This window comes from Mobula hypostoma, chromosome 16 (genome assembly GCF_963921235.1).
Source record: "Mobula hypostoma chromosome 16, sMobHyp1.1, whole genome shotgun sequence".
Taxonomy (NCBI): Eukaryota; Metazoa; Chordata; class Chondrichthyes; order Myliobatiformes; family Myliobatidae; genus Mobula; species Mobula hypostoma.
The window spans coordinates 2,386,813-2,414,264 of NC_086112.1; the positions used below are offsets into that span (position 1 = coordinate 2,386,813).

General features: G+C 40.9%; 1 protein-coding gene across 2 annotated transcripts in view; it reads left to right on the forward strand.

Moving 5' to 3' along the window:
- LOC134357641 (multiple C2 and transmembrane domain-containing protein 1-like) overlaps positions 1-27,452 on the forward strand; it is a 575,938-nt gene that overhangs the window by 517,776 nt on the left and 30,710 nt on the right. For both annotated transcript variants that reach the window (XM_063069271.1, XM_063069272.1), the window contains exons 19-20: positions 5,188-5,297; positions 9,097-9,206. In XM_063069271.1, the coding sequence (XP_062925341.1) occupies positions 5,188-5,297; positions 9,097-9,206 (220 nt within the window). The remainder of the gene's footprint in view (positions 1-5,187; positions 5,298-9,096; positions 9,207-27,452) is intronic.

Sequence of the window (27,452 nt, forward strand, 5' to 3'; positions counted from 1 at the left end):
GAAACAGCAGAACAGTTTTCAATGGAATTAATCACTCAGTAACAAAATCAAATTCTTTGAAATCAGGCATTTCAAAGCAATGTTTTCATTAGTAAGTCATTAATTATGCAGATCCCCTTTCATCCCTAGAAGAAAAATTTCAGTGTGCATTTGCCTGGAATCTCAATCCCTGTTGGTCACACTAAATGTGCTGTAAGGTAACGTCAGTATCTTGCCTCTAAAATTCATTTTGTTAATTTCAGTGGAATAAAGTTCATAAAGTTCATTCTGTAGAACTTTCTCTTCTCCAAACCAGTGATGAACTTCTAGACAGCTGTTTCTTAACCAATACATCACTTTGCCTTTCTGTAGTTTTTTCTTTCAGTCTGATGATGAAGGGTTCTTCAAACATATTTGTACGTTCTAGTATCAATTGGTGACAGTAAAGTATATTTGACCAAAATACAAACAGAATATTTAAAATACAAACTTAATCTATTGTAATGAAAGATTCAAACTTGTAAAAAAAATTTATGTAAAACTGAGAGTAAGTAGGAGTTTGGTGAATTAACTGAAATACGAAAAGGGGTAAAATGTAGGGTCAATTTGCAAATAATTTTGAATAGTTATGCACCTTTGGAGAGAGGATTGGAGGAAAGATGAAGGCAGGAATAGCAAATTAATTTTCATATTGTAGAATGGTCAGTAAGCATATTTCATTCGCTAACTGGGACACGGTATTAGCAGAAAAATGTTTAGAAAGAGAGTGGGAGTAACAATGCAGTCATAATCTGAGCTGTGATTGTCGTTCATTTAAAATAAATATTTTAACATTCGATTACAACAGAACTGATTGGAATTTTACGTTAACAGTGGGTTAATTTTAACCCTTGAGTATGGATGGGATTGGAAGAGGTGGGTGATCAGTTGTGCTAGAAAGAAGTCCAATAGAAATCCCATGCCAATCCAGTTTACTTCTACACTTAGCCCGAACAAATCAAGCAGCATGCAATATCTCCCAAAGAGGAAGATCAGACATTTCAATTAACCTTCCCTCATGAGTTGGTAAGAGTTTAGAACTTTAACTCATGGATTTCTCAGGCTTACCAGAATTCGCAAATGGAACTAAAGTGAGCGCACAGCCACAATGGATAAAGGCTGTTGATATGGCAGAAAGTCTGGTAAATACTAAGTTATCATATCTGTTCTCATGAGAGGCTTTGGGAAAGGTCCCTGTGATACTGGGTGAATTGTGAGAAAGATGCAGAGGTTTCAACAGGCTAATGGGAACGGCCAAGATCAGGCAAGTAGAATATCAATGGAAAAATGTGTGAATTCATGTGCTTTTATAGAAACAATATAGAAACTAGAGTATTTTCAAACAGTGAGCGATTTAAAAGTAGTGGTGATCAAAGGGAACAGTGTCTCTGAGAAATACAAGTATAATGTTGATAGCAGACCCCAAGGGTTAAGTGGTCTTTCTTGCTTCTATGTCTTATGTGTTATGTAACCACCATTTCTTTCGAAATAAGTTGATAACATCTGCCTAATTTTAAGCAAACCCTGAGTCTCTATCTTTTATGAATGGCTTTAGGCCACATAGTTAAGAAAGGATGTGCTGATGTTGGAGAAGGTCAAGAGGAGATTTATGAGAATAATCTCAGGAATGAAAGGGTTAATATATGAGGAACACCTGATGGCTCTGGGCCTGGATTTTAGAAGAATGAGGGGAGATCTTATTGAAACCTACTGGATATTGAAAGGCTTAGATATAGTGAACGTGGGGAGGATGTTTCCAATAGGACCAGAAGGTAAAGCCTCAGGGTTAAAGGATGCCCTTTAAAACTGAGTTGAGGAGGAAATGCTTTAGCCAGAGAGTGAATCTGTGGAATTCATTACCACAGATGACTGTGGAGGCCAAGACATTGGGTATATATAAAGTTGAAGTTGATAGTCTCTTGATTAGTCAGGGTGTTAAAGTTTACAGGGAGAGAGCAGGGGAGTGTGGTTGAGAGGGATAATAAATCAGCCTTGATGGAAAGGTTGAGCAGACTCAATCTGCTGAATGGCCTAATTCTACTTCTAGTTTTATGGACTATGTGTTTGTTCCGTATGTCCTGTGTGCTGACTACGTCAGGGCAAAAAGGACAAAATAAATTTTGAGGATATGAAGTTCAAATTAAACCAGAAAATTAGAAGCAGAGGGTACAAATTCATGAAAATTGTATTTAAAACAGATATTACGAGAAGTATTTGCTCAAAGAAATATCTTGAAAAATCTGCACGGTGTGATGAAAAGCATTAAGCACAATTGATAACGGAATTTGTGGATCTTAGAGACAGAGGCTTTGATAAACGGAATGCATTTCTGATCCTATACTTTTCCTGTGGTTTACATTGCACCTTTTAACACCACATTCATTACATTTTCAAACAGCAGTCTGTTTTTCATGAAAAATGGAGATTAGTAAGGGCACAGGGTTAAGAACCTTGAAATTTTAATAGCTTTTTACTGTGCTTAACTCACCAAAAACAATCGTTTGAAGACACTACCAGGCTTTGCACTTAGGCAGTAGGGAGGGTAATAATTCAAATGACCAGTAATCTGTGTTCACGTTTTTCTGCGGAATTAAGTTGTATAAGAATTTCACACATGATGAGTTTAACGATGGTTTTTACTATTTGCTCTCATGGTAGCATTAGTGGTTAGCACCACGCCTTATAGCACCGGCTGTAAGATTGGGGTTCACTTCCCGTTGCTGTCTATAAGAAGTTTGTACGTTTTTCCTGTGACTGTGTGGGTTTCCTTCGCTTTCCTCCCACATTCCAAAAACATACAGGGTAGAGTTAATAAGTCGTGGGCAGCAATATTGTTGCAAGAACTGTGGCAACACTTGTGGGCTGCTCAGCACAATGCTCGCTGATTCGAGTTGCTACAAATGAGGCAATAACTGTATGTACCATATACAGTACTGTGCAAAAGTCTTAGGCACATATATATAGTTAGGGTGCCTAAGACTTTTGCTCTATACTGTAGTTGTCAACATGGAGTGGAGAGCAGGTTTATAAATCTAATGGGAGCAAAGGATGTTGGGAATGGTGAGGATGGAGCATTGTGGGACACGTGTGGGCCATGTGGCAGAGAAGGAGTGCCAGGGACGGGGAAGTTGGGGTTGGTGTGGGTGCAGTTGCACCCAGCTCTGAGACACCAGGCAAGTTCATCTGATTCCAAACAATCATCACAGAAATGTCGCTCTGGTGCTTCCTGCTTCTTCCTCTCTCCCATCCCCTTTTCCCAACCACGATTCTCCTCTCCCTGCCCCCTTCCCACTCTCAGTCCACAATAGAGACACAGATCAGAATCAGGTTTATCATCACTCACATATGTTATTAAATTTCTTTTTCCAGCAGGGGGAGAACAGTGCAATACATGACATTACTACAGTACTTTGCGAAAGTCTTAGCCACCCTATCTCTATATATGTGGCTAAAACATGGGAAAATCGGTAGATGCTGGAAATCCAAAGCAACACACACAAAATGCTGGAGGAACTCAGAGTCAACATTTCAGGATGAAACCCTTCATCAGATCTTGGCCCGAAATGTCGAATGGTTACTCTTTTCCATTAATGCTGCCTGACCTGCTGAGTTCCTCCAGCATTTTATGTGTGTTGCTTTATATACGCCTAAATCTTTTGCACAATACTGTACATGTGACATATCAAGTAAATCTTTATCCTTATAATGTTTATCAGTAAGAGAAGGCAAGATTAGTACTATCACGTCACTTTGACCAATTAAGATATATCAAGATCCTTTACTTTTCAGCCTGTCCTTGCAGTGATTCTTTACTGTGGTGATGAGCTTCGGTGCGCTTCCCATTGCAAAGAGCTAATGCATTTACCAAGGTTTTTCCTCAACTTGTTATGATCACCAAGGTCAACCAAAGGTTGGGACAAATTTTTGCCTAACCATTTGGAGCAGAAGAAGATGAGAAGTGACTTGTTAGAGATGTATAAGATGAAGAGGCATAGATAGAGTGGACAGCCAGCGCCTTTTCCCAAGGGCAGCAGCGACTAGCATGAGGGGGCATAATTTTAAGGTGATTGGAGGAAAATATGGTGGTGATGTCAGAGGTAGGTTTTTACAGAGTGGTGGGTGTGTAGAACGAGCTGCCAAGGGTTGTGGAAGCAGATACATTATGGAGAATTAAGAGACTCTTAGACAGGTACATAGATGAAAGAAAAATGGAGGGCTATGTGGGCTGGAAGCATTCGATTGATCTTGAAGTAGGTTAAAAAGTCAGCACAATATCATGGGCCAAAGGGCCTGTACTGTGCTCTGCTGTTCCATGTTGTATGGTCTCTTGTGATGTAACCATTTCTAATTCCTTCCTAACAACCCTGTGAGATACGTTTGTAAATTGAGGCACACTAAAAAAAATTCGGCTTGTGATCCTGAAACACAAGTGAACCAAAAGTATTGTAGCCTTCCATGCTCTGTGAAAACCAAAGGTCTAGGAAATCTGAGAGGCATGTAAATTTTCCTAGCTTAATCAGGTTTGTGACTAGCAAAGAGTTATAATAGTCACAATGCTATAATAAAGTAAACATCAAGAGTCAAAAACATTTGAATCAGGAGCTGTTAACCCGAAGAGCTTACAGTTGACTTAAAGAATTGTTCCCAGTGCAGGAGCCATGTATCTATTTTCAGTCTGTCTGTATTGTATTTTGTGGCATGTTTATTATGGGTAGGTTGGGCCGTGGTAGTTACGTATTCTCTCTTTGTCAGTTAGTCTAGTTAATTAGAGGCAACTGGGGAATGATATTTTTTGTTGACCGCTTATTTTGTATATTATGCTTATTTATGATCTTTGCTTAATTATGCTAATTTGAAAGTTAATTACTCTTATTTTGCTATATCACTAATTTAGTTTTGTTAGTTTTTTATCACTATAAGATTGTTCATCTTTGCTGGTTCTGTAATAAAGGATCGAAAATACATTTTTCAATTTGGAAGTGCATCATACAGCATCGAATCCCATACCCAAGTATCTCAGCGGTTTTGGTTTGTTTTCAAGTAACAGCTACAGACTGTGTTTATTTCTTCACATGACAACAATTAAAACGGAAACAAGATTTATACTGTCAAATTTTTGCCATGTAAATATAGCAAAGTACAAAAATGTTGTTTGTTCTTTACTCTCAGGAATCGGAAAGGAAAACTTTGATGGACAAGTTGTTTGCTATCCAAGAAGTGTGTATGTCTGTGCAAAACGGTCTGGATGAGGCTGCCTGCTTTTATGAAAGGATAAAGAAGTGAGTGATGCCACATTATATTTGTCTGTTTTTGTGATGGACCTTGCATTCATTTTGAGCTAGGTGTAAAATGCTATCTTTTTATTTGTCAGGGAGCTCCAGTCCAAGGTGATGAATGATCTGAACCTGTCATTAGTTACCTTTGCACACACTAGCCTTTTCAATGAGGACCCGCTGTACTTGCTGATGTGTAATTAATCTTTTGGATAAATGATTTGTAGCTTTTGAAATAGAACGTGGAATTTGTCTTTTTAGAGTTAGATGATGTTTTTAATTAACACGTGGGAAAAGACAAAGAACTGTACAATGCTAGTAATTGGATTATGGCTATGCTGATTACAAAGCATAAATAGTATGGCATTTAATAACTGAGAGGATTTTATTTTAGAAAAATAGCATTCTCCTTTATTTTATTTAACACTAAGATCTCAGAATGCTCTGAATGCAACAAATTTCACGCCATATGGTGGTGATATTAAAACTGATTCTGACTCTGATTTGTATGCATAAAATAAGTTCATTGATGACATATTTCAGGAGTCATGTTGAAGGAGCACAGCACGGAACATTGACTGTTTATTCATTTCATTGATGCTGCCTGACCTGCAGAGTTTGTGTATGTTGCTCTGGATTTCCACCATCTGCAGAATCTCTTGTGTTTATATTTCTAATATTTCCAGATGCATCTATTTTAAATTAATTGAATATTATATGAGAAATAAATAATGGAGGTGATTATTAAAGACATTAATAATGATAATGATAGTGTAGTAAGTTTCAAAAATACATCATGCCAAATTTTACAGGAAATACATCACAAACTTTAAAGTGTATATTTCCCAACAACGATGGCAAAGGAGAAACACTAAATTAACAATCAACCCCCACAGGTTCCTCAGTACGGTATGCTCGCCTGTTGCAAGATTAATAAAATAGTATCCCAGCCTTAGCCTCCTTATGATTTTTATGAAGTTAATTATCCATTAAACACACAACACCATAAATATTTATTTAATGACATAATTATTAATGCCTAAATACTAATTACCTTGCCTGGAGTGTAAACAGTTAAAAGTGTGAATTCTTGTTCATTCAGATCACAAATTGTTCTTAGAAATAAAGAGATTAAAGATGATCTTTATTTGTCAGATGTATACTGAAACCTGGAGTGAAATTCATCTTGTGCATCAACACAGGCTGGACAGCGTGCAGTCTGGAAGCTGTAGATTTTTTTTTCATGTTATACGAATCGAGGGATATGTAGTTCTTGCTGAAAGTGATGTTGAGGTAGAAGATCAACTATGATCTTGATGAAACAGATATGAGGGATTAAATAATCTACCCCGACTTGTATTTCCCATTCTCCAATAAATATACATTTTCTATTTCTAATGCTCCAATAACCATATTGAACTGAACTGAGCTAAACTGAACATGCCTGGATTCTTTCGATGACTTTGTGGTTTGGTGTTTTATATTGTGGTTTTTTTTTCTCACTCAATTTTGCCATTTGCACGATTTGATTTTTTTGTTGCATGTGGTTAGAGTTGATGTTCTTCTTGGAACGAATTCCATGATGTTTCTTTGTTTCATGGCTGTATGTGGGAAGATGAATCTCAGGGTTGTATACTGCGTACAGACTTTTATAATAAATGTACCTTGAATCTTTATATTCCTGTTCCACTTTTATTTTGACTTATTAATTGTTTTCTTTCCTCTTCTTTCTCTTTCTTAACCTGAGATAACATTGAATTCTCCATTTCAAATTTACACCTTGTCTTTCTTCTAATTTATTTTAAAACTTTAACCACTCTGGTTTAAAATTTTGTATGTTGTTCACCAACAGCCATGCACCATTGCATATGTTATCAAGTTGCACTTTCAGAAATTTTGTGTGGATTATTTTTAACCCAAAATGAGCATGAACAGTTCTTAATAAGTGAGCTGTTCAAGAGGTGTTCTGGTCCATTGAAATCTGGCTCTTTTTTTTTAGATGGTCAGCATGAAAACAGTTAGAAAACATTTCATAAGGCATGTAGCAATTTTACCTAAAATTGCAATGCAGAGTTTCTAAAAAAATAAACAAAAACATCAGACAACAGGACCAGGAACTGACTCTTGGCCACCCAAGCCTGTCCAACCATTCAGTGTGATCGGGGTGCAATGGTAGCGTAGTGGTTAGTGCAATGGCATGCCCTCATGGGGTGCTGGACTTCTGACTTCGATTTCCCCTGCTGTCTGTAAGGAGTTTATACATTCACCCCATCACCACACGGATCCTATAGGTGCTCCGGTTTCTTCCCACAATCCAAAGACATACCGGTTAGTAGGTTAATTGTTCGTTTTAAATTGTCCTCTGGTTAGGCTAGGGTTAGGTCGGTGGGTTGGTGGCCTGGAAGGGCCTGTCTGCACAGTATCTCCAAATAAAATCAATAACATCAGGGCCGATCTGGCTCAGCCCACAGCTCTTCTTCTCTTCCAATTCAGTTCCCTGGTATTTCGAAAATTTACTAATTCCTTTTCAAGTACTCTCAATTATCTGGCCTCCACAACCCTGTGAGGTAGAGAATTTCAAAGGTTCACCACTCCCTACAAGAGGAAATTCCCATGCATCTCACTATAACCATTCCATAGTCTTTTAACTTTATCCTTTTGTTTAATATTCTACTGGAAACATTTACCTACTCCTTCTTCCTGAAGATTTAGAGCAGAACATTACAGCATGGTACAGGCCATTCAGCCCTCAATGCTGTGCTGACCTCCTTCGTCCTGAGAATTTAGATCAGGGTTCCAAAACTTGTTTATGCCGTGGATCCCTACCATTAACCAAGGGGTTCGTGGAGCCCAGGTTGGTAACCCCTGATTTAGAACATAGAATATTGCAGCACAGTACAGGCTATTCAGCCCACAGAGTAGTGCTGACTCTTTAACCTTTCAATCAACCCTTCCTTCCCATATAGCCCTCCATTTTTCTTTCAGCCAAGAGTCTCTTAAATGTCCACAAGTTTAAACTTGCAGCTTATTAACTTGCAAATTAAATTTGTTTCCACAAGACCACTTCTTATTCTTATAAACACCAGAGAATACAGATTAACTCTTTCAACCATTGTGATACCCTCTCTCAGGAATTATTCCAGCAAATTTCTTTAGTACTGCCTCTAGTGCAAGTACAGTGGACTCCAGTTAATTGAGACACATTAGGATCAGTACATTTTGCCCAACTAGCTGAAATTTCATAGAAATAGTTTTAAAAAATTTAAAAAAAGACAAACTGAGTAACCAAGTATGTATTCAAATGAAATACAGAACAATTAGAACACTGCCAAATCTACTACGGTACTATAAAACTACATGCTAGTCCCTAATAGTTATCGACGTAGGAGTTCATTCAGTGTACACTGTCGTGTCTTTGATTGACTGTAAATGAACAAAATCAGTGCTGACACCTAATGCAGAAGTGGACTGTTTTCATCCAATGCTATTGATGATTGCATCCTCCAAATCTTCATTTTCATTGCAACATTCCAGCTATTTTCTCAATTAGTTTTTGTTCTTTAAAAGTTGTCCCAAACAAGCAGCTGCCCCAAATAATCGACAGCCCAATTAACCGGAATCCTTTGTATATCTTTTCTTAAATAAGCGGACTAAAGCAGCACATTGTATTGCAGGTGTGGTCTCATCAATACTCTGATTTATATTTAAAAAGTGTTTTTAATTCTCATGCCATGATTTTAGTGTTGTCCTGTTTAACTGTGGTGACTCATTGCATGTAATCAAATGTTTCTCATTTCTGTTCAAGTACCTTCAACTGGACAGTCCCATTCCTGAGCTGGCTGGCTGTTTTCATCCTGACTGTTGGCACAATAGTCCTTTGTTTTGTTCCTCTCAGATACATTCTTCTTGTCTGGGGTAGGTTGAACTTTCTTCATGTTGTTTTACACATTTCATCAATGTACTCATTGTTATTTTTGTTTACTAGTGATTGGTTTAGAGTTGCCTATTAACTCTGGTAGTGTGCAACAGCTCCCTATATCCACAAATAGAAAAAGTAATAATGTGGTTGCTTGTCCCTTAAACTATTTACTTAATGTAAAGTGTACCAATATGATCATATTGTAGTAACTTGGTGAAGTTATGTCATTAATGAATTACCTTTCCCACCCACCTGGCTACACCTATCACCTTCTAGCTACCTTCTTTCCCCCCCACCACCTTTTTATTCTGGCATCTTCCCCTTTCCTTTCCAGTCCTGAAGAGGGGTCTCAGCCTGAAATGTCAACTCTTTATTCCTCTCCATAGATGCTGCTGACTTGATGATTGTGTAGGGTAATAAAATTGGTCGAACCGTACTTAATTCACAGTCACTGACATTGAGTTGAGGTTCGCTTTAAGAGGCTGGTCTGACGTGATGATGTAATTACGCAAAGTTGTTTACCATGCTTGGTGTTCAGGGTTTGGAGTACAATAAACGAATTGCTATGGTTTTCTTAAACATAAAATGCCTCACGCCATTTTTAGTTACAAAAACCTACAAGTTCCTCCAGCATTTTGTGTGTGTTGTAATGAATTAACTTCTGCTTTGCTAACCTATCCAGGGAATTGCTTCATTTAATAGAGTTTACTTAAATGTTCCAAAGTTTACTTTCGTTGAAAATTTTATTTAATCTGATGTATTATTAATTCCCTGTTAATATTACAATATGTATTTGTGACATTATTTACTTCTTGTCCAGATGTAATCCTTATTATTATTTTGTATATAATAAGACCATAAGATATAGGAGCACAATTAGGCCATTTGGCCCATCGAGTCTGCTCTGCCATTTCATCATGGCTGATCCAATTGCAGTTCAGTAGTAGAAATAAATGAGCAGACTATTTTCTAAATGGGGAGGAAATCCAAAAATCTGAGATGCAAAGGAACTTGGGAGTCCTTGTGCAGAACACCCTGAAGGTTAACTTGCAGGTTGAGTTGTTGATGGGGAAGGCAAATGCCACATTAGCTTTCATTTCAAGAGGTATAAAATACAAGAGTAGGGATGTGATGCTGAGGCTTTATAAGGCACTAGTGAGGCCTCACCTTGAGTATTGTGAACAGTTTTGGGCTTTTCATCTAAGAAAAGATGTGCTGGCATTGGAGAGCGTTCAGAGAAGGTTCACAAGGATGATTCCGGGAATGAAAGGGTTGTCATATGAGGAACGCTTGATAGCTTTGGGCTTGTACTTGCTGGAATTTCAAAGGATGAGGGGGGATTTCATTGAAACCTTTTGAATGTTGAAATTGCTAGACATGGTAGATGTGGAAAGGATGTTTCCCATGGTGGAGGAATCTAGGAAAAGAAGGCACAGCCTCAGGATAGAGGTGCATCCATTTAAAACAGAGATGAGGAGAAATTTCTTAACCAGAGGGTGGTAAACCTGTGGAATTTATTACCACAGGCAGCTGTGGAGGCCAGGTCATTGGGTGTATTTAAGGCAGAGCTTGATAGGTTCTTGATTAGACACAGCAGAAGTTTATGGAGTGAAGGCCCAGGTAGTGAGGCTAAGGAGGGGAATGGCAGAGCAGGTTCGATGGCAAAATGGCTTAATTATGCACCTATCTCTTATGTCTTATGGTCTTCCTTTCAACCCCAATTTCTTGCCTTCCCTGTGTATCCCTTCATGCCCTGACCAAAAATGAATCTATCAACATCTGCCTTAAATAAACATAAAGGCTTTTTCCACAGCTGCCTGTGCCAAAGAATTTCACAGATTCACCACTTTCTGGCTTAAGAAATTCCTCATTTCCATTCTAAAAGGTCGCCTCTCTATTCTGAGGCTGTGTCCTCTGGTCTTAGACTCTTCCATCATAGGAAACATCCTCTCCACATCCACTCTATTAAGGCCTTTCATCATTTGATAGGTTTCAATGAGGTCACCCCTCATTCTCTTGAATTATAGTGAATACAGGCTCAGAGCCATCAAATGCTCGTCATATGACAAGCCATTCAATCCTGGAATCATTTTCGTGAACCTCCCTTGAACCCTCTCTAATGTCAGCACATCCTTTCTAAGATAAAGGGCCCAAAACTGCTCACAATATTCCAAGTGAGGCCTCACTAGTGCTTTATAAAGTCTCTACATTACGTTCTTGCTTCTATATTCTGATGCTTGCGAAATGAATGCTCAAATCACATTTGACTTCTTCACCACAGACCCAGTCTGAAAATTAACCATTAGGGAATCCTGCACAAGGACTCCCAAGTCACTTTGCACCTCAGAGTTTTGAATTTTCTCTCCATTTAGAAAATAGTCAACCCTTTCATTTCTTCTACCAAAGTCATGACCGTACACTTCCCAACACTGTATTCCATATGCCATTTCTTTCCCCGTTCTCCTAATCTGTTTAAGTCCTTCTGTAGCCTCTCAAAACTCTACTTCCTCAACACTACCTGTCCCTCCAGCTATCTTCATATCATCTGCAAATTTTGCACCAAAGCCATTATGTATCTGAAGAAACTTTTGGTATCCTCTGATATTATTGGCTAGCTTACTTTCATATTCTATCTTTACCTTCCTAATGATTTTTTTTAGTTGCCTTCTGTTGGTTTTTAAAAGCTTCCCAATCCCCTAACATAATAATATTAATCATGAAAGATGTTTTAATTGGAGATTACACTGTACATTCAGAAATAAATAAAATCTAAATAGAAACAGATTCTACTTAACTCTTTTAATAAACCCATAACATAGTATTTAAAACGCATAAACTTTGAAAGTATTAGCAAAAGTCAACTTTGTACAGAGATGTTCTCCTAAAAGCACATGAAACAATTTGTCTGAGGAGTTTCTTTTACTGACCAAGAGATGAATGTTGCTCCCATCACTAGAGGATTCAGTGTTCTATGTTGGAAAATGGTATTGGATTGTTTATGTGCCGGTGGACATGCAAATCCTAACCCAAAGGTGTGTCACATGCCGATATCATCCACCGAGTTTCAAACTATTCCTGTCCTCCACTGTAGCCTAACCTCAGTCCTCCGAGAAAGAGGCCACAGCATTACGGATAAGTCAAGCAGTCAAAGTGCAAAGTAGGTTTATTATCAAAGTATGTATACCATATACACTTTGCGATTCATTATCTTGTAGGGAGCCACAAAACAGAGAAACACAATAGAATTCACAAACCCACACCCGAGTGCAAAAAGTAAAGAAAAAAATCATGCAAGCAGTAAAAAAGGCAGGCAAACAAACAATCCACAAAAGATGAAAAGCAAAGTCCCTGAACGCATGTCCACAACGACGTAGCTCGTTCAGCACTGCAGCCTGATGGTGACAGGTCACATCCATGGAGGCAGGCTCAGCGCTGAGGTGATGCCAGTGGCTGCAGGCTGTAGCTGCAGAGTCAGTTCAGTACTGAGGGGAGTGCCGATACAGTCCAGTGCTGAGGTGATGCCAATGGCTGCAGGCTGTAGCTGAAGATGGCAGTCCAGTGCTGAGGTGATGCCAGTGGCTGCAGGCTGTAGCTGCAGAGTCAGTTCAGTACTGAGGGGAGTGCCGATACAGTCCAGTGCTGAGGTGATGCCAGTGGCTGCAGGCCGTAGCTGCAGAGTCAGTTCAGTACTGAGGGGAGTGCCGATACAGTCCAGTGCTGAGGTGATGCCAGTGGCTGCAGGCTGTAGCTGCAGAGTCAGTTCAGTACTGAGGGGAGTGCCGATACAGTCCAGTGCTGAGGTGATGCCAGTGGCTGCAGTTATCACATAAACCAATGTCAACAATGGTTATGGTAAACCCCATAAACTTCTCCATTTCACTTCTCTGTTTAATCATTGAATCTCCTTGAATTGAGAAGTTAATACATTCTTTGGAAGTTATAAAGAGAGAATTTTAAGCTTTGTTTGTGGCAAGAAATATCTACGTGCTTTCTTTAGGTGAAGGAAAATTAGAAGGAGGGGAATTACTGGATTAAAATGCATATCTAGTTCATTCCCATTTTAAATTCTAATGTTCTTATCTTTCTTTTAATAACACATCTCTTTGTGTAACCATAAAGAGCAATTCAAACATAATAATTTAAAGCAAGCAATTTCTAACATTAATGTGGTTGTAGAAATTTAAAACGTGTAAAGCGACAGGAAGCCCATACTATTGTAAGACTCAAATATATTATCTATTCTAAAATATATATACATAAAGAAATGAATTGCTTGGAGAAGTCATATATTTCTGAAATAATGAGAAAATCAAAATGATGTTTATCAAAGTATAAATTATAAATTTGAAATATAATTATACTAAAGTATGAAGGCCAAAATTACAGAAAGGTTGAAATAACTGCCAACATAGTAAATTATTGCAACCTTGCATTCTGTCACGGAGCAAGTGTGGCATGGAGACAGATTAATACGCAGGGGCTGTTCAGTGGTAGCTCAGAATTGATAGAACACTTCACTGATGACAACTAAAAGCAGTGTAGCAGCCAGTGCTGCTCCCTGCATTCTTCTTGGAGTTGGTGCCCAGTGAATATCACATGCAGCACTGGAGAGAGTGCAGAGAACATTCATCAGGGTGTTGGCTTGGACAGAGCAATTCAGTTATGAGAAGAGACTGGAGAGGCCAGTTTTATTTCCCTGAAGTGAGGTACAAGATTTGTTTATACTGTTGTACTATTATACTATATGAGACTATAAGGACCATAAGACATAGAAGCAGAATTAGGCTATTTGGCCCATTGATTCTGCTCCACCATTCAATCATTGTTGATCCTTTTCTCCCCCTCCTCATCCTTCTCCCCGTAACCTTTAACATCATGTCTAATCAAGAACCTATCAATTTCTGCCTTGAAATAGACCCAACAAACTGGCCTTCACAGCTGCCTGTGGTAGCAAATTCCGCAAATTCACCCTCTCATCCTACAGAAATTTCTCTGCAGCTGTTTTAAATGGACACCACTCTATTCTAAGGCTGTGCCTCTTGTCCTAGACTCCCCCACCATGAGAAACATCCTTTCCACATCTACCATGTCTAGGTCTTTCAACATTCAAAAGGTTTCAATGAGATGCCTTCTCATCCTTCTAAATTCCAGCAAGTACAGACTCAGAGATATCAAATATTCCTTGTACGATAACCCTTGTGAACCTCCTCTGGACCCTCTCCAATACCAGCTCATCTTTTCTAAGATGAGGAGCCAAAAACTGTTCACAATACTCAAGGTGAGGCCTCACCAATGCCTTATAAAGCCTCAGCATCACATCCCTGCTCTTGTATTCAAGACCACTTGAAATGAATGACTAACATTGCATTTGCCTTCCCCGTTAATAACTCAACCTCAAGTTAACCTTTAGGGTGTTCTACACAAAGACACCCAAGTCCCTTTGTATCTCAGATTGTTGGATTTTCTCCCCATTTAAAAATAATCTGCGCATTTATTTCTATTACCAAAGTGCATGACCATGCATTTACAACATCGTATTTCATTTGCCACTTTCTTCCCCATTCTCCAATCTGTCTAAGTCCTTCTGCAGCCTACCTATTTCCTCAACATTACCTGCCGCTATACCAATCTTTATGTCATCTGCAAACTTGGCAGCAAAGCCATCTCCTCAAAGAATTCCAACAGGTTCCTCAGGCAAGATTTTTGCTCAAGGAAACCATGCTGACTTTTCCCTATCTTGTCCTGTGTCACCAAGTACTCCATTACCTCATCCTTAACAATTGGCTCCAATATCTTCCCATCCACTGAGGTCAAGCTAACTGATCTATAATTTCTCCTTTCTTAAAGAGTGGAATGATATTTGCAATTTTCCAGTCCTCTGGCACCATGCCGGAGTCAATGATTTTTGAAAGATCATTACTAATGCCTCCACAATCTCTACTGCTACCTCTTTCAGAACCCTAAAGTACTGTTCCTCTGGTTCGGGTGACTTTTGTACCCTTTTGTCTTTCAGCTTTTTCCAGCAACTTCTCCCTTGTAATAATAACTGCACTCACTTCTCTTCCCTCACACCCTTCAACATCTGACACACTGCTAGTGTCCTCCACAGCAAACACTGACGCAAAGTACTCATTTAGTTCGTCTGCCATCTCCTTGTCTCCCATAAATATTTACATAAGAACGTAAGAAATAGGAGTGGGAGTAATCCATCTGGCCCATCGAGCCTGCCCCGCCATTCAATAAGATCTGTCCGTAAACTCAGCTCCATCTACCTGCCTTTTCCCCATAACCTTTAATTCCCTTACTATGTAAAAACCTATATAACTGTATCTTAAATATATTTAGTGAAGAAGCCTCAACTGCTTCCCTGGGCAGAGAATTCCACAGATTCACCACTCTCTAGGAAAAACAGTTTCTCCTCACCTTCATCCTAAATCTTCTCCCCTGAATCTTGAGGCAATGTCCCCTAGTTCTAGTCTCACCTACCAATGGAAACAACTTTCCTACTTCTATCTTATCTATCCCTTCCAAAATTTTGTATGAAATTTCTATAAGATCCCCTCTCATTCTTCTGAATTCCAGAGGGTATAGTCCCAGGTGACTCAATCTCTCCTCATAGGTTAACCCCTTCATCCCTGGAATCAACCTCATGAACCTCCTCTGCACTGCCTCCAAGGCCAGTATATCCTTCCTCAAGTATGGAGACCAGAACTGCACACAGTACTCCAGGTGCGGCCTCACCAGTACCCTGTATAGTTGCAGCATGACCTTCCTGCTCTTGAATTCAATCCCTCTAGCAATGAAGGCCAACATTTCATTTGCCTTCTTAATAACCTGTTGTACCTGCAAGCCAACATTTTGTGATTCATGAACAAGCACTCCCAAGTCCCTCTGTACAACAGCATGCTGCAATCTTTCACCATTTAAATAATAATCTGCTCTTCTATTATTCCTTCCAAAGTGGATGATCTCACATTTACCAACGTTGTATTCCATCTGCCAGACCTTGGCCCACTCACTTAACCTATCTATATCCCTCTACAGACTTTCCACATTCTCAGTATAATTTGCTTTTCCACTCAGTTTAGTGTCATCAGCAAATTTTGCTATGCTACACTCAGTCCCCACTTCCAAATCATCAATGTAAATGGTAAACAGCTGCGGGCCAAGCACAGACCCCTGCGGCACCCCACTCACCACTGACTGCCAACTGGAGAAACACCCAGTTATACCAACTCTCTGCCTTCTATTGGTTAATCAGTCCACTATCCATGCCAATACACTTCCTCTGACTCCAGGCATCCTGGGAGATTTCTCTGACCTCATTTTGTAGTGGTTCTACATCCACTCTCATCTCTCTTATTTTTACATAATTGAAAAAGTTTTCACTATCCACTTTGATATTGCTTGCTAGTGTGCTTTCATATTTCATCTTTTCCCTCTCCATAGGTTTTTAAAATCTTCCCAATCCTCTATCTTCTCGCTAATTTTTGCTTTGTTGTTTGCTTTTACATTAGTTTTGACTTAATACTATTTTGCCATTTGAGTATTACTTTGTTTTCGGAATACATCTGTCCTGCATCTTCCTGATTTTTCCCAGAAGCTCACACCATTATTCTACTGTCATCCCTGCCAGCATCTCCTTCCAATTTACTTAGGCAAACTCCTCTCTCATACCACTAATTTTCTTTACTCCACTAAAATACTGCTACATCAGATGTACTTTCTCATTATCAAATTTAAAGTTGCACTCAATCATATTGTGATCACTGCCTCCTAAGGGTTCATTTACGTTAAGCTCCCTAATCACCTCCAGTCCATTACATAACATCCAGTATATCTGATCCCCTGGTAGGCTCAAGGACAAACTGCTCTAAAAAGCCATCTTTTAGGCATTCAACAAGCTGTCTTGAGATCCATTACCAACCTGATTTTCCCCAATCGACCTGCATGTTAAAATCTCCCATGACTATCATAACATTGCCCTTTTCACACGCCTTTTCTATTTCCCATTATAATCTGAGGCCCACATCCCAACTACTTTTGGACATCTTCTGATCCTACGTCACATCTTTCTACTGATTTGATGCCATTCTTTACCAGCAGAGCCATGCCACCCCCTCTACTACCTTCCTATCCCTCCGATACAATGTGTAACCTTGGACATGCAGCTCCCAGCTACAACCATCCTTCAGCCACAACTTCATACCTGACAATCTGTAAAAGTGCAAGAAGTTCATCCACCTTATTTCTTATACTCCATGCATTGCGATCTAACACTTGGAGTTCTGTATTTGCTACCCTTTTGATTCTGCATCCCTAAGGCACTGATTCTCATCCTGCTGACTGCAAATTTTGTCCTATCATCTGCCTACCCTTCCTGACAGGCTAACTGCACGCTATCTTTGCTTTTTTAACCATCCGTCCAATCCTGAGTCCCTTCACTCCGGTTCCCACCCCCCTGCCAAATTAGTTTAAACCCTCCCCAACAGCTCTAACAAACCTGTCCACGGGAATATTGATCTCCCTGTCGTTCAGGTGCAACCCGTCATTTTTGGATGGGTCATACCTCCCCAGAAGAGATTCTAATGATCCAAGATCCTGAAGCCCTGCCCTCTGCACCAGCTTCTCAGCCACATATTTATCTGCCAAATCATCTTGTTTCTACCCTCACTGGCATGTGGCACAGGTAGTAACCCAGAAATTACTACCCTGGAAGTCCTGCTTCTCAGCTTCTAATTTCTCTCTTCAGGACCTCTTTGCTTTTCCTTCCCGTCTTTGGTACCAATATGTACCAAGATATCTGGCTGCTCTCCTTCCTGTGGATGCAGTTTGAGATATCCCTGACCCTGGCACTGGGAGGCAACATTCCATCTGGGTGTCCTTTTCATGTCCACAGAATCTCCTGTCTGTTCCTCTGACTATTGAGTCCCCATCACTACAGCTTGATTGTCCTCCTCTTAGTTCTTGTGGAACCTAATTGAACCATTCTCACTGCCCAACATGGGGTGATGTCTTTGTTTTCTTCTGGGATAATTAGGTATAAATTAAACCAAGAGACTCCAAGATCAGCCACCCTGTTTTAACTGCAACATTTGGGTTTCTTTGCAAGTTAAATATATTTTTTGAATATGGAGAGTATAGTTGAGGTGGAGTTAAGTTCCTGTCCTGGCAGACAAATTTCTGCCTGCACCCCAATCCAAAGACATGAGTTTGAATTTGGGTCCCATACCTAAGAAAGGATGAGCTAGCATTGGGTAGTGCCTAGACAGAGTTTACAAGAATGGTCCCAGGAATGAAAAGTGTTTGATGGTTCTAGGCCTGTATTTGTAGTTTAGAACAATGAAGGGGGATCTCATTGAAATCCATGAATAGAATGGGCATGAAGAAGATGTTTCCATTAGTGGGAGAGTTTTGGACCAGAGCGCACAGCCTCGGGATAGAGATGAAGAAGAACTTCTTTAGCCAGAGGGTGGTGTAGCTGTGGAATTCATTGCCACAAATGGCTATGGAGGCCAATTCACTGGGCGTATTCAAAGCAGAGCTTGCTAAGTTGTTGATTTGTAAGGGTGCCAGAGGCCATGGGGAGGAAGCAGGAAAACGGGGTTGAGAGGAACAATAAGTCAGACTGAGACCATAAGACAGAGGAGCAGAATGAGGCCATTTGGCCCATCGAGTATGTTCCATCGAGGCTGATCCTGTTTTTTAATCTCCTCCTCAACCCCAGTTCCCGGCTTCTCCCTGCAACCATGTTGCCGTGTCCAATCAAGAACCTATCAGTCTCTGCCTTAAATACACCCAACAACCTGGTCTCCATGTGGCAACAAATTCCATAAATTCACCACCCTTTGACTAAAGAAATTTCTCTGCATCTCTGTTTTAAATGGACGCCACTCTATCTTGAGGCTGTGCCCTCCTGTCCTAGACTCCCCCGCCATGGGAAACAACCTTTCCACATCTACTCTGACTAGGCCTTTCAACATTCAAAAGTTTTCAATGAGATCCCCCCTCATCCTTCTGCATTCCAGTGAGTACAGACCCAGAGCTATCAAATGTTCTTCTTATGACAACCCTTTCATTCCCAGAATCATCCTTGTGAACCTCCTCTGGATCCTCTCCAATGTCAGCGTATATTTTCTTAGGTAAGGAGCCCAAAACTGTTCACAATACTCAAGGTGAGGCCTCACCAGTGCCTTATAAAGCCTCAGCATCACATCATTGCTCTTGTATTCTAGACCCCTCAAATTGAATGCTAACATGGCATTTGCCTTCCTCATCACCGACTCAGCCTGCAAGTTAATCTTCAGGGTATTCTGCACGAGGACTCCCAAGTCCCTCTCCGTCTCAGATTCCTGGATTTTTTTCCCCATTTAGAAAATAATCCGCACATTTATTTTTACTACCAAAGTGCATGACCATGCATATTCCAACATTGTATTTCATTTGCCACTCTCTTGCCCATTCTCTTAATCTGTCTAAGTCCTTCTGCATCCTCAACACTACCTGCCCATCCACCGATCTTCATATCATCTGAAAACTTGGCAACAAAGCCATCTATTCCATCATCGTAATCATTTATACACAGCATAAAAAGAAGTGGCCCCAACATCGACCCCTGCGGAACACCACTAGTTACTGGCAGCCAACCAGAAAAGGATCTTTTTATCCCACTCGCTGCCTTCTACCAATCAGCCAATACTCTAACTTTCCTGTAATACCATGGACTCTTAGGAAGCAGCCTCATGTGTGGCACTTTGTCAAAGGCTTTCTGAAAGTCCAAATATACAACATCCACTGCATCCCTTTATCTATCCTCCTTGTAATCTCCTCAAAGAATTCCAATAGGTTTGTCAGGCAAGATTTTCCCTTAAGGAAACCATGCTGACTTTGTACTATCTTGTCCTGTGTCACCAAGTACTCCTTCACCTCATCCTTAACAATTGACTCTAACATCTTCCCAACCACTGAGGTCAGGCTAACTGGTCTATAATTTCCTTTCTGCTGCCTTCCTCCTTTCTTAAAGAGTGGATTGACATTTGCAACTTTCCAGTCCTCTGGCACCATGCCAGAGTCCAACAATTTTTGAAAAATCATTTCTAATACCACCACAATCTCTAACGTCACCTCTTTCAGAGCCCTAGGATGCAGTTCAAATGGTCCAGGTGACTTATGTACCTTTATGTCTTTCAGCTTTTTGAGCACCTTCTCCCTTGTAATAGTAACTGCACTCACTTCTCTTCCTTCACACACTACAACATCTGGCACACTGCTAGTGTCTTCCACAGTGAAGACTGATGCAAAATACTCATTTAGTTCATCTACCATCTCCTTGTCCGTTATTATTTCTCCTTCCACATTTTCTAGCGGTCCGATATCCACTCTCATTTCTCTTATTTTCAACACACTTGAAAAAACTTGTTGGGCCGAATAGCCTAATTCTCCTCCTGTGTCTTATAGTTTTATGGAATTGCATCAGGGCAGCTAGGGAATTTAAAATTAGTCTAATTAAAAGAAATCTAGAATCATAAAAAACTAGTGTCAGTAATTAGTGGATTCTGGTTAAAAGCCCACCTGGTTCTTGCTCTTCAATTCAAGGGCAATTAGAGATTGTTAATTAGAAAGGCAAATAATATGTTGGCCTTTATTATAAAAGGATTTGAGTACAGGGGTAAAGTAGTCTTACTACAATTATATGCTGTACCTGTGCCTGGGACATTGTGTACAGATTTAGTCAACTTAAATTAAAAAAAGGATATACTTATACTATATAGAAGGAATGTAGTGAAGATTCACTGGACTGATTCCAGCAATGACAGGAAAAGAGATGTGAGAATATCGAACCTGTATTACCTACAGCAGGAGTTCCCATCATGGGGTCCACAGACCCCTTGGTTAATGGTAGGGATCCATGGCATAAAAAAAGATTTGAAAACCCTGATCCAGGGCTTAGAACAGTGAGGGATCTCATTGAAGCACATTCTTACGAGGGCTTGATAGGCTGGGTGCAGGGTGGGCTTTTGCCCTTATTAAGGGCTCTCTAAAACAGGTATCAGTAAAACAGTTTTAGTCTGACATCATCAAGAGATCATGTGTTAGTGTTGTCTTCCATTCTCCTCATTAACAATAGCTTCTTCCTCTTGTTCCTGCACGTCTGCAGGAAAGAAACACAGATACGAGGTTATCAGTTTGGGTCTGTTGGAGGTTGTGACGGTGTGAAACCTCCTAAACAACAGTTCAAAGGCATCAGAATAGCACTACAGATGGTAAATCACTAGGCTTCTAACCTTGTTACCTCCCACAATCAAGGTACCCTGCTTCCAAAAAATCATTTCTACCCTTTAAAGAATGTGCATTTCAGGTGGAGTATTCACGGAGTGTCTCGAGGCCATTATACTCCAATTGTTTTTGGCAAAAGGAATGATTAGGTATGGGGAAGCTAATATTTCATGATTGTGTGCTAAGCATGAGGAAAGTTAAATATGTGGCACTCACAACACGCTGGAGGAACTCAGCAGACCGGGCAGCATCCGTGGAAACGATGAGTCGACGATTCGGGCTGGAACCCTTTGTCAGGACTGAAGAAGGAAGGGGCAGAGGCCCTATAAAGAAGGTGGGGGGAGGGTGGGAAGGAGAAGGCTGGTAGGTTCCAGGTGAAAAATCAGTAAGGGGAAAGATAAAGGGGTGGGGGAGGGGAAGCAGGGGGGTGATAGGCAGGAAAGGTGAAGAAGGAGTAGGGGAAAACACAATGGGTAGTAGAAGGAGGTGGAACCATGAAGGAGGTGATAGGCAGCTGGGGAAGGGGGTAGAGTGAAATAGGGATAGGGGAAGGGAGGGAGAGGGAAACATAGGGATAGAGGAAGGGAGGGGGAGGGACTAGTCCTGACAAAGGGTTCCGGCCCGAAATGTCGACCGATCTTTTCCACGAATCCTGCCCGACCTGCTGAGTTCCTTCAGCGTATTGTGAGTGTTGCTTTGACCCCAGCATCTGCAGAGTATTTTAAGTTAAATATGAGGAAACATTGTTTTGTAAAAGGGGTTTTGGGAGTGGGTACACATGGAATCCCATTTAGGGAAATGCAGAGCAGCACGGTTATGTAACGGTTATCACAATGCTTTACAGCAACAGCCACCACTGATTTGGGTTCACTTCCCACCAATGTCTAAGGAGATTGTAAGCTCTCCCTGTGACCATGTGTGGTTTCTCCGGCTGCATTAAGATGCATGGGATCTGCAGCAAATGGTCTGCTTGGATTCAAAACTGGCTTGGGCACAGAGGACAGAGGACAATGGCTGAAGAAGCTTATTCGAGTTGGAGGTCTGTAATTAGTGGTGTTCTGCAGGTACCTGTACTGGGTCCTCTGCTGTTTTTTGATACCGTATATATACATGACCAGGATGAAAATGTAGATGGGTAGGTTTGGGTCTCCCATCAGGGTCTTTTTATCTTTGCAGTTCCTTAGAAATATACACAATGACTCAATACTTTCTGACCCTATGTCCTCTCTATTTAATGAGTTGATTTCATTTTTAACCACAGAGCAACAACGCCCCCTCTGCCTTCCTGCTTGTCCTTTCAATACAATGCATGTCCTTGGACATTAAGCTCCCAGCTATAATCTTTCAGCCATGATTCAGTGATGCCTACATCAACCCTGCCAATCTGCAACTGTGCTGCAAGGTTATCTACCTTATTCTATATACTGCACGGATTCAGATACAACACTTTCAGTCCTGTATTCCCCTTTTCGATTTTGTCACACCATACTCAACATTGTAATTCCTAACTTTGTCTGAGGTCTTACCAACATCTGCCTCTACAACCTCTCCACTAATTATTCTGGCATTCTGGTTCCCATTCCGCTGCAACTCTAGTTTAAACCCCATCATGCAGCATTAACAAACCTTCCCGCGATTCTGTACAGGTCCCACTTCCCTGGAAGAGAGCCCAATGATCCAAAAATCTTATGCCCTCCCTCCTACACCAACTCCTTGACCACGTATTAAATTGGATAATCTTCCTAGTTCTAGCCTCCCTAGCACATGACATGGGTAGCAATCCTGAAATCACAACCCTGGACGTCCCGCCCTTTAACTTAGCACCTAACACCCTGAACTCACTATGCAGAACCTCATCACTTGTTCTACCCGTGTCATTGGTGCCAGTATGAACCATGACTTCTGGCTGTTCACCAACCCACTTAAAAAAAGTTGAGGACTCGATCTGCGATATCGCAGATATAGCATCCGGGAATTTTGTTCTTGTCCACAGACCTCCTGTCCTTTCCCCTAACGAACGAGTCTCCTATCGCTGCAGTGTGCCTCTTCTTCCCCCTTCTTGAGTCACAGAGGCAGACTCAGTGCCAGGGACCTGACCACTGACTTTTCTCTGTTAGGTCATTTCCACCCCCTCTCCCGACAATATCCAAAGTGATAAACCTGTTGTTGAGGGGAGTGTCCACAGGGGTACTCTGCACTACCTCCTTAACCTCTTTCCCCTTCCTGACCATCGTCCAGTTTCCCGTGTCCTGCTCCTTGGGTATAACTACCTCTCTAAATGCTCTACTTATCACCCCTTTAGCCTCCTGGATGATCCACAGTTCATCCATTTCTAGCTCTAACTCTTTGACGGGGTTTGTTAGAAACTACAACTGGATGTACTTCTCACAGTTGTAGTCGTCAGGGACACTGGAGGTCTCCCAGGCTTCTCACATCCCGCAAGAGGAGCATTGCACTGTGCACTACCAAACTAAGAAGATATAAAGAAGGGAAGGAAAAAAACTTGAGCTTTGCTTTCTCTGACTGAACCCTCTGACTATGTCCACCCCGAGGATGGCAGCTGCGCTTGCCCCTACCTTCCTTTAATTCGCTCTTACTAATTAATCCCAAATGCCAACTGGCCACTGGTCAAAGCTCTATAAGCTGCTGTGAACCGCTCCTGCCTTTTAACCTTGGATGGTGGACCTGATTGAAGTCCCCTCCTCTCTAAACTTCCAATGTCCGTATTGGCCACTGGTCAAAGCTCTATTATCTATTGTAACGCTCAGTTATCTTGGCTCGTATATGTCTAGGGGAAATCCCACCCAGCACCTGCCTGAACGCTTCCCACTGAGTCGGTTGCTGCACTACTGACGCCCGAATCAATCCCAAACATCAATCATCAGCCAGCACACCCAGTACGTCTTACCAAGTACATCAATGAAACTAATATAAAGTCAATACAGAAAAGGAAGTAATGGAAAAAAAAGGCGCCAGACTTAAAGTCCAAGTTCTTTGTGCACAACCGTTGGAGCTCAATAAATTCCTGATGACCACCCGGATTCTGTCGACTCACGGCTTGGGACCACCCGGAGTGATCGACCGGAGCCTCTCCGCACGTCCGCCATCCTCCCCGTCTCTCCTCCGACTCCCTGCCAAAAACCCCATCCCCTGTCCTCCCCATCTCTCCGCTGTCCTCCCCGTCTCTCCTCCGACTCCCCGCCAAAACCCCCGTTCCCAGTCATATGAGACAGCGTTATCACCCGAAAAAATGATAACATGAATACCCATTGGCTAATAGCACCCTGCTGTCTGTAGTAACCCAAGCAAATATCTAGCTAGAGACTTTCTCAGCATTTAACATAACAAAGAAGCATTCCCAAGTATAACATAAAGAAGCCTTTTTAAATTTAACACACACACCAAAAAAGACCCCAGTACACTCTTAACCAAGATAAACATGAGGTGTTGCACCTCAGTAGGGCAGATGTAAGGAGACAGTACACTATTAAGGGCAAGATCCTTAACAGTGTTGCTGAGCAGAGATGCTGGGATCCAACTTCATCACTCCTTGATTAAGTGGCCAAGGCTTATGGAATGCTTGCTTTTATTGGTTGAGGGGTTCAGTTCAAAAGTGAAGAGGTTACGTTGCAACTTTACAAAATTCTGGTTAGTTCACATCTGGAGTATTACATAGATTTCTGGTTGCCCCACTCTAGGAAGGATGTTGAGTCTTTTGGAGAGGGTGCTGCCTGGTTTAGAGGGCATGTGCTATCATGAGAGGCTGGGTAACATTTTCTTTGGAGCGCAGGAGGATGAGGGGAGATCTGATACAAGATTATAAGAAACATAGATAGAGTGGACAGGGAGTATCTGTTTCTCGGGCTCAAAATGTTTCATACCAAAGGGCATGCATTGAAAGTAAGAGCTTTTTATCTGATTGTTGCACAACGTTGTGGCCGGAAGTCTTGTTCCAGTGCTGTACTGTTCAATGTTCTGTACTCCTGTTCCCTCCCACATCCAATGACATACCGTTAGGGTTAGTGAGTTCAACGCATACTATGTTGGAGGGCATTCTGGAAGCATGGCGATTCTTGCAGGCTGCCTCCCAGCAAGTGCATTTCACTGAGTCTTTCGATGTACATGTGACAAATAAAACTAATCTTTAATCATCATTGTGCAAGGTTTGTTTACATCTTGATGTGTGTTTATTTCCCCAGGGTTCTGTTCATTTAAGAGATCGATTCTGTTGTTAATTAAGCTGAGGTTAGGATCAGTATAACAATTGCTTATGACGCTGCATCATCATTGGCGGAGTACCAATGCCACCTCACTTCGGGCTGGACCAATGAGCTTACTGACAGGTCTGCTGTCATAGACACCCAGTAGTCTTGTTTTCATGGCTCAGTGTGCCCCAGGAAGGCATTGCAAACCAGTTAATATAATTCTGAACTCTTCTTTCTCTGCACATGTCCTGTACCATTCAGGCCCTATTCTAAACACAGCGGATTCTGGTTAACAGGACACATCAGGACCAATACATTTTGGCCTATTTCAGCAGCTGAAATGATCCAAAGTTTCATGGAAATATTTGTACGATATAAAAAAGACAAACTGAATAACAAATGAGAACACTACCAATAACTCTACAGTACTATAAAACTGTATTGGTTCCTAATAGTTATTGATTGATGAATTCATGTTTGTGTTCTTTTGATTGACTGTAAATGAACTAAACCAAAGTAGACACCTAGCGTGGATAACGGACTGTCCTCATACAATTCTTTAGATGATTGCATCCTCCAAGTCTTCATTTTCATTTTAACATTCAAGATGATTTTTGATACCTTTGTAATTTCTAACTTTTTAAAAAAATTCCTAACTTCAAGTATTTCATTTTCACTCTCCGCTGTTTCTGACATCTCCAAGCCTGAATGCTTGAAACTGCAGTGAGCAAAACCATTCTGAATTGCCTTACTGCTCATCTCTTGCTAACTATCAGTGACAAAAATCACTGCTTTTTGAACACAAATACACACAACTAATGCAATTTAAAACCATTCACTTGAAGCACAGTGTGGTGTCTTAACGGCCATGAATGTGCACACATCTGACGCTAGTTAGAAACTATTCAGCAACAGTCTCCTATCCCAGCTAAATGACATAGTGTTCCAAATCATCAAAGGGAATCCTGGCAATTTCCTGAATTTTATTTTTGTTGTTTAAGGGTTGTTCCAAATAAATGAGTACACCAATTAACCTATGGCCCAATTATGGAATTTACTGCATAAGCAGAACATGCCGCAGAAGAAGCCCCACCTCCATGTGCTCCTATGACAACAGTTTGATCCAAATTACTTTCTATTGGTAAAAACAAATTAATCCCCATGAACAATTTGCTTTCTCAATAATCTGAAGCTGTGTCAAGCATATATTTTCTACAATGGGAGAAAATGTGCATTAGACAACTTCTGATAACTTTCCCAAACATACTATAGTGTGCAACTCTGGAAATAAATAATAGCAATTTATTCTTCCTCGGATAATTCAATCCTCAGCCTTTTCCATTTTAAACTAAATGTTAGGCAGGTACACTATCCAGAAGGAATGAATTATTAGATAGAGTAATTTCCTGTAGGGGTGGCAGGATGGAGGTGTAAGGCACTCCTTCTTTCTGCTAGGCTGCTCATCATCCTTGGGCAAGCTGTAGTACCTGCTTAGCACCCCCGCCCCTTCATACGGTCGTATGAGCAGCTGGTGCATATCACAAATCCTGGTTATGTGAACACAGATGCCAGGCAGGCAATCTCTGAAGAGTATTGATAATAGCTGGGGTCACCTGTCTTGTAAAGACACTGCCCAGAAGAAGGCAGTGGCAAACTACTCGTATAGAAAAATTTGCCAAGAACAATTATGGTCATGTATGGGGAGGAGAGTGAGGGCCTTGGTGTGGGGAGGAGGGGGTCTCCCTCATGGGCAACAATCCC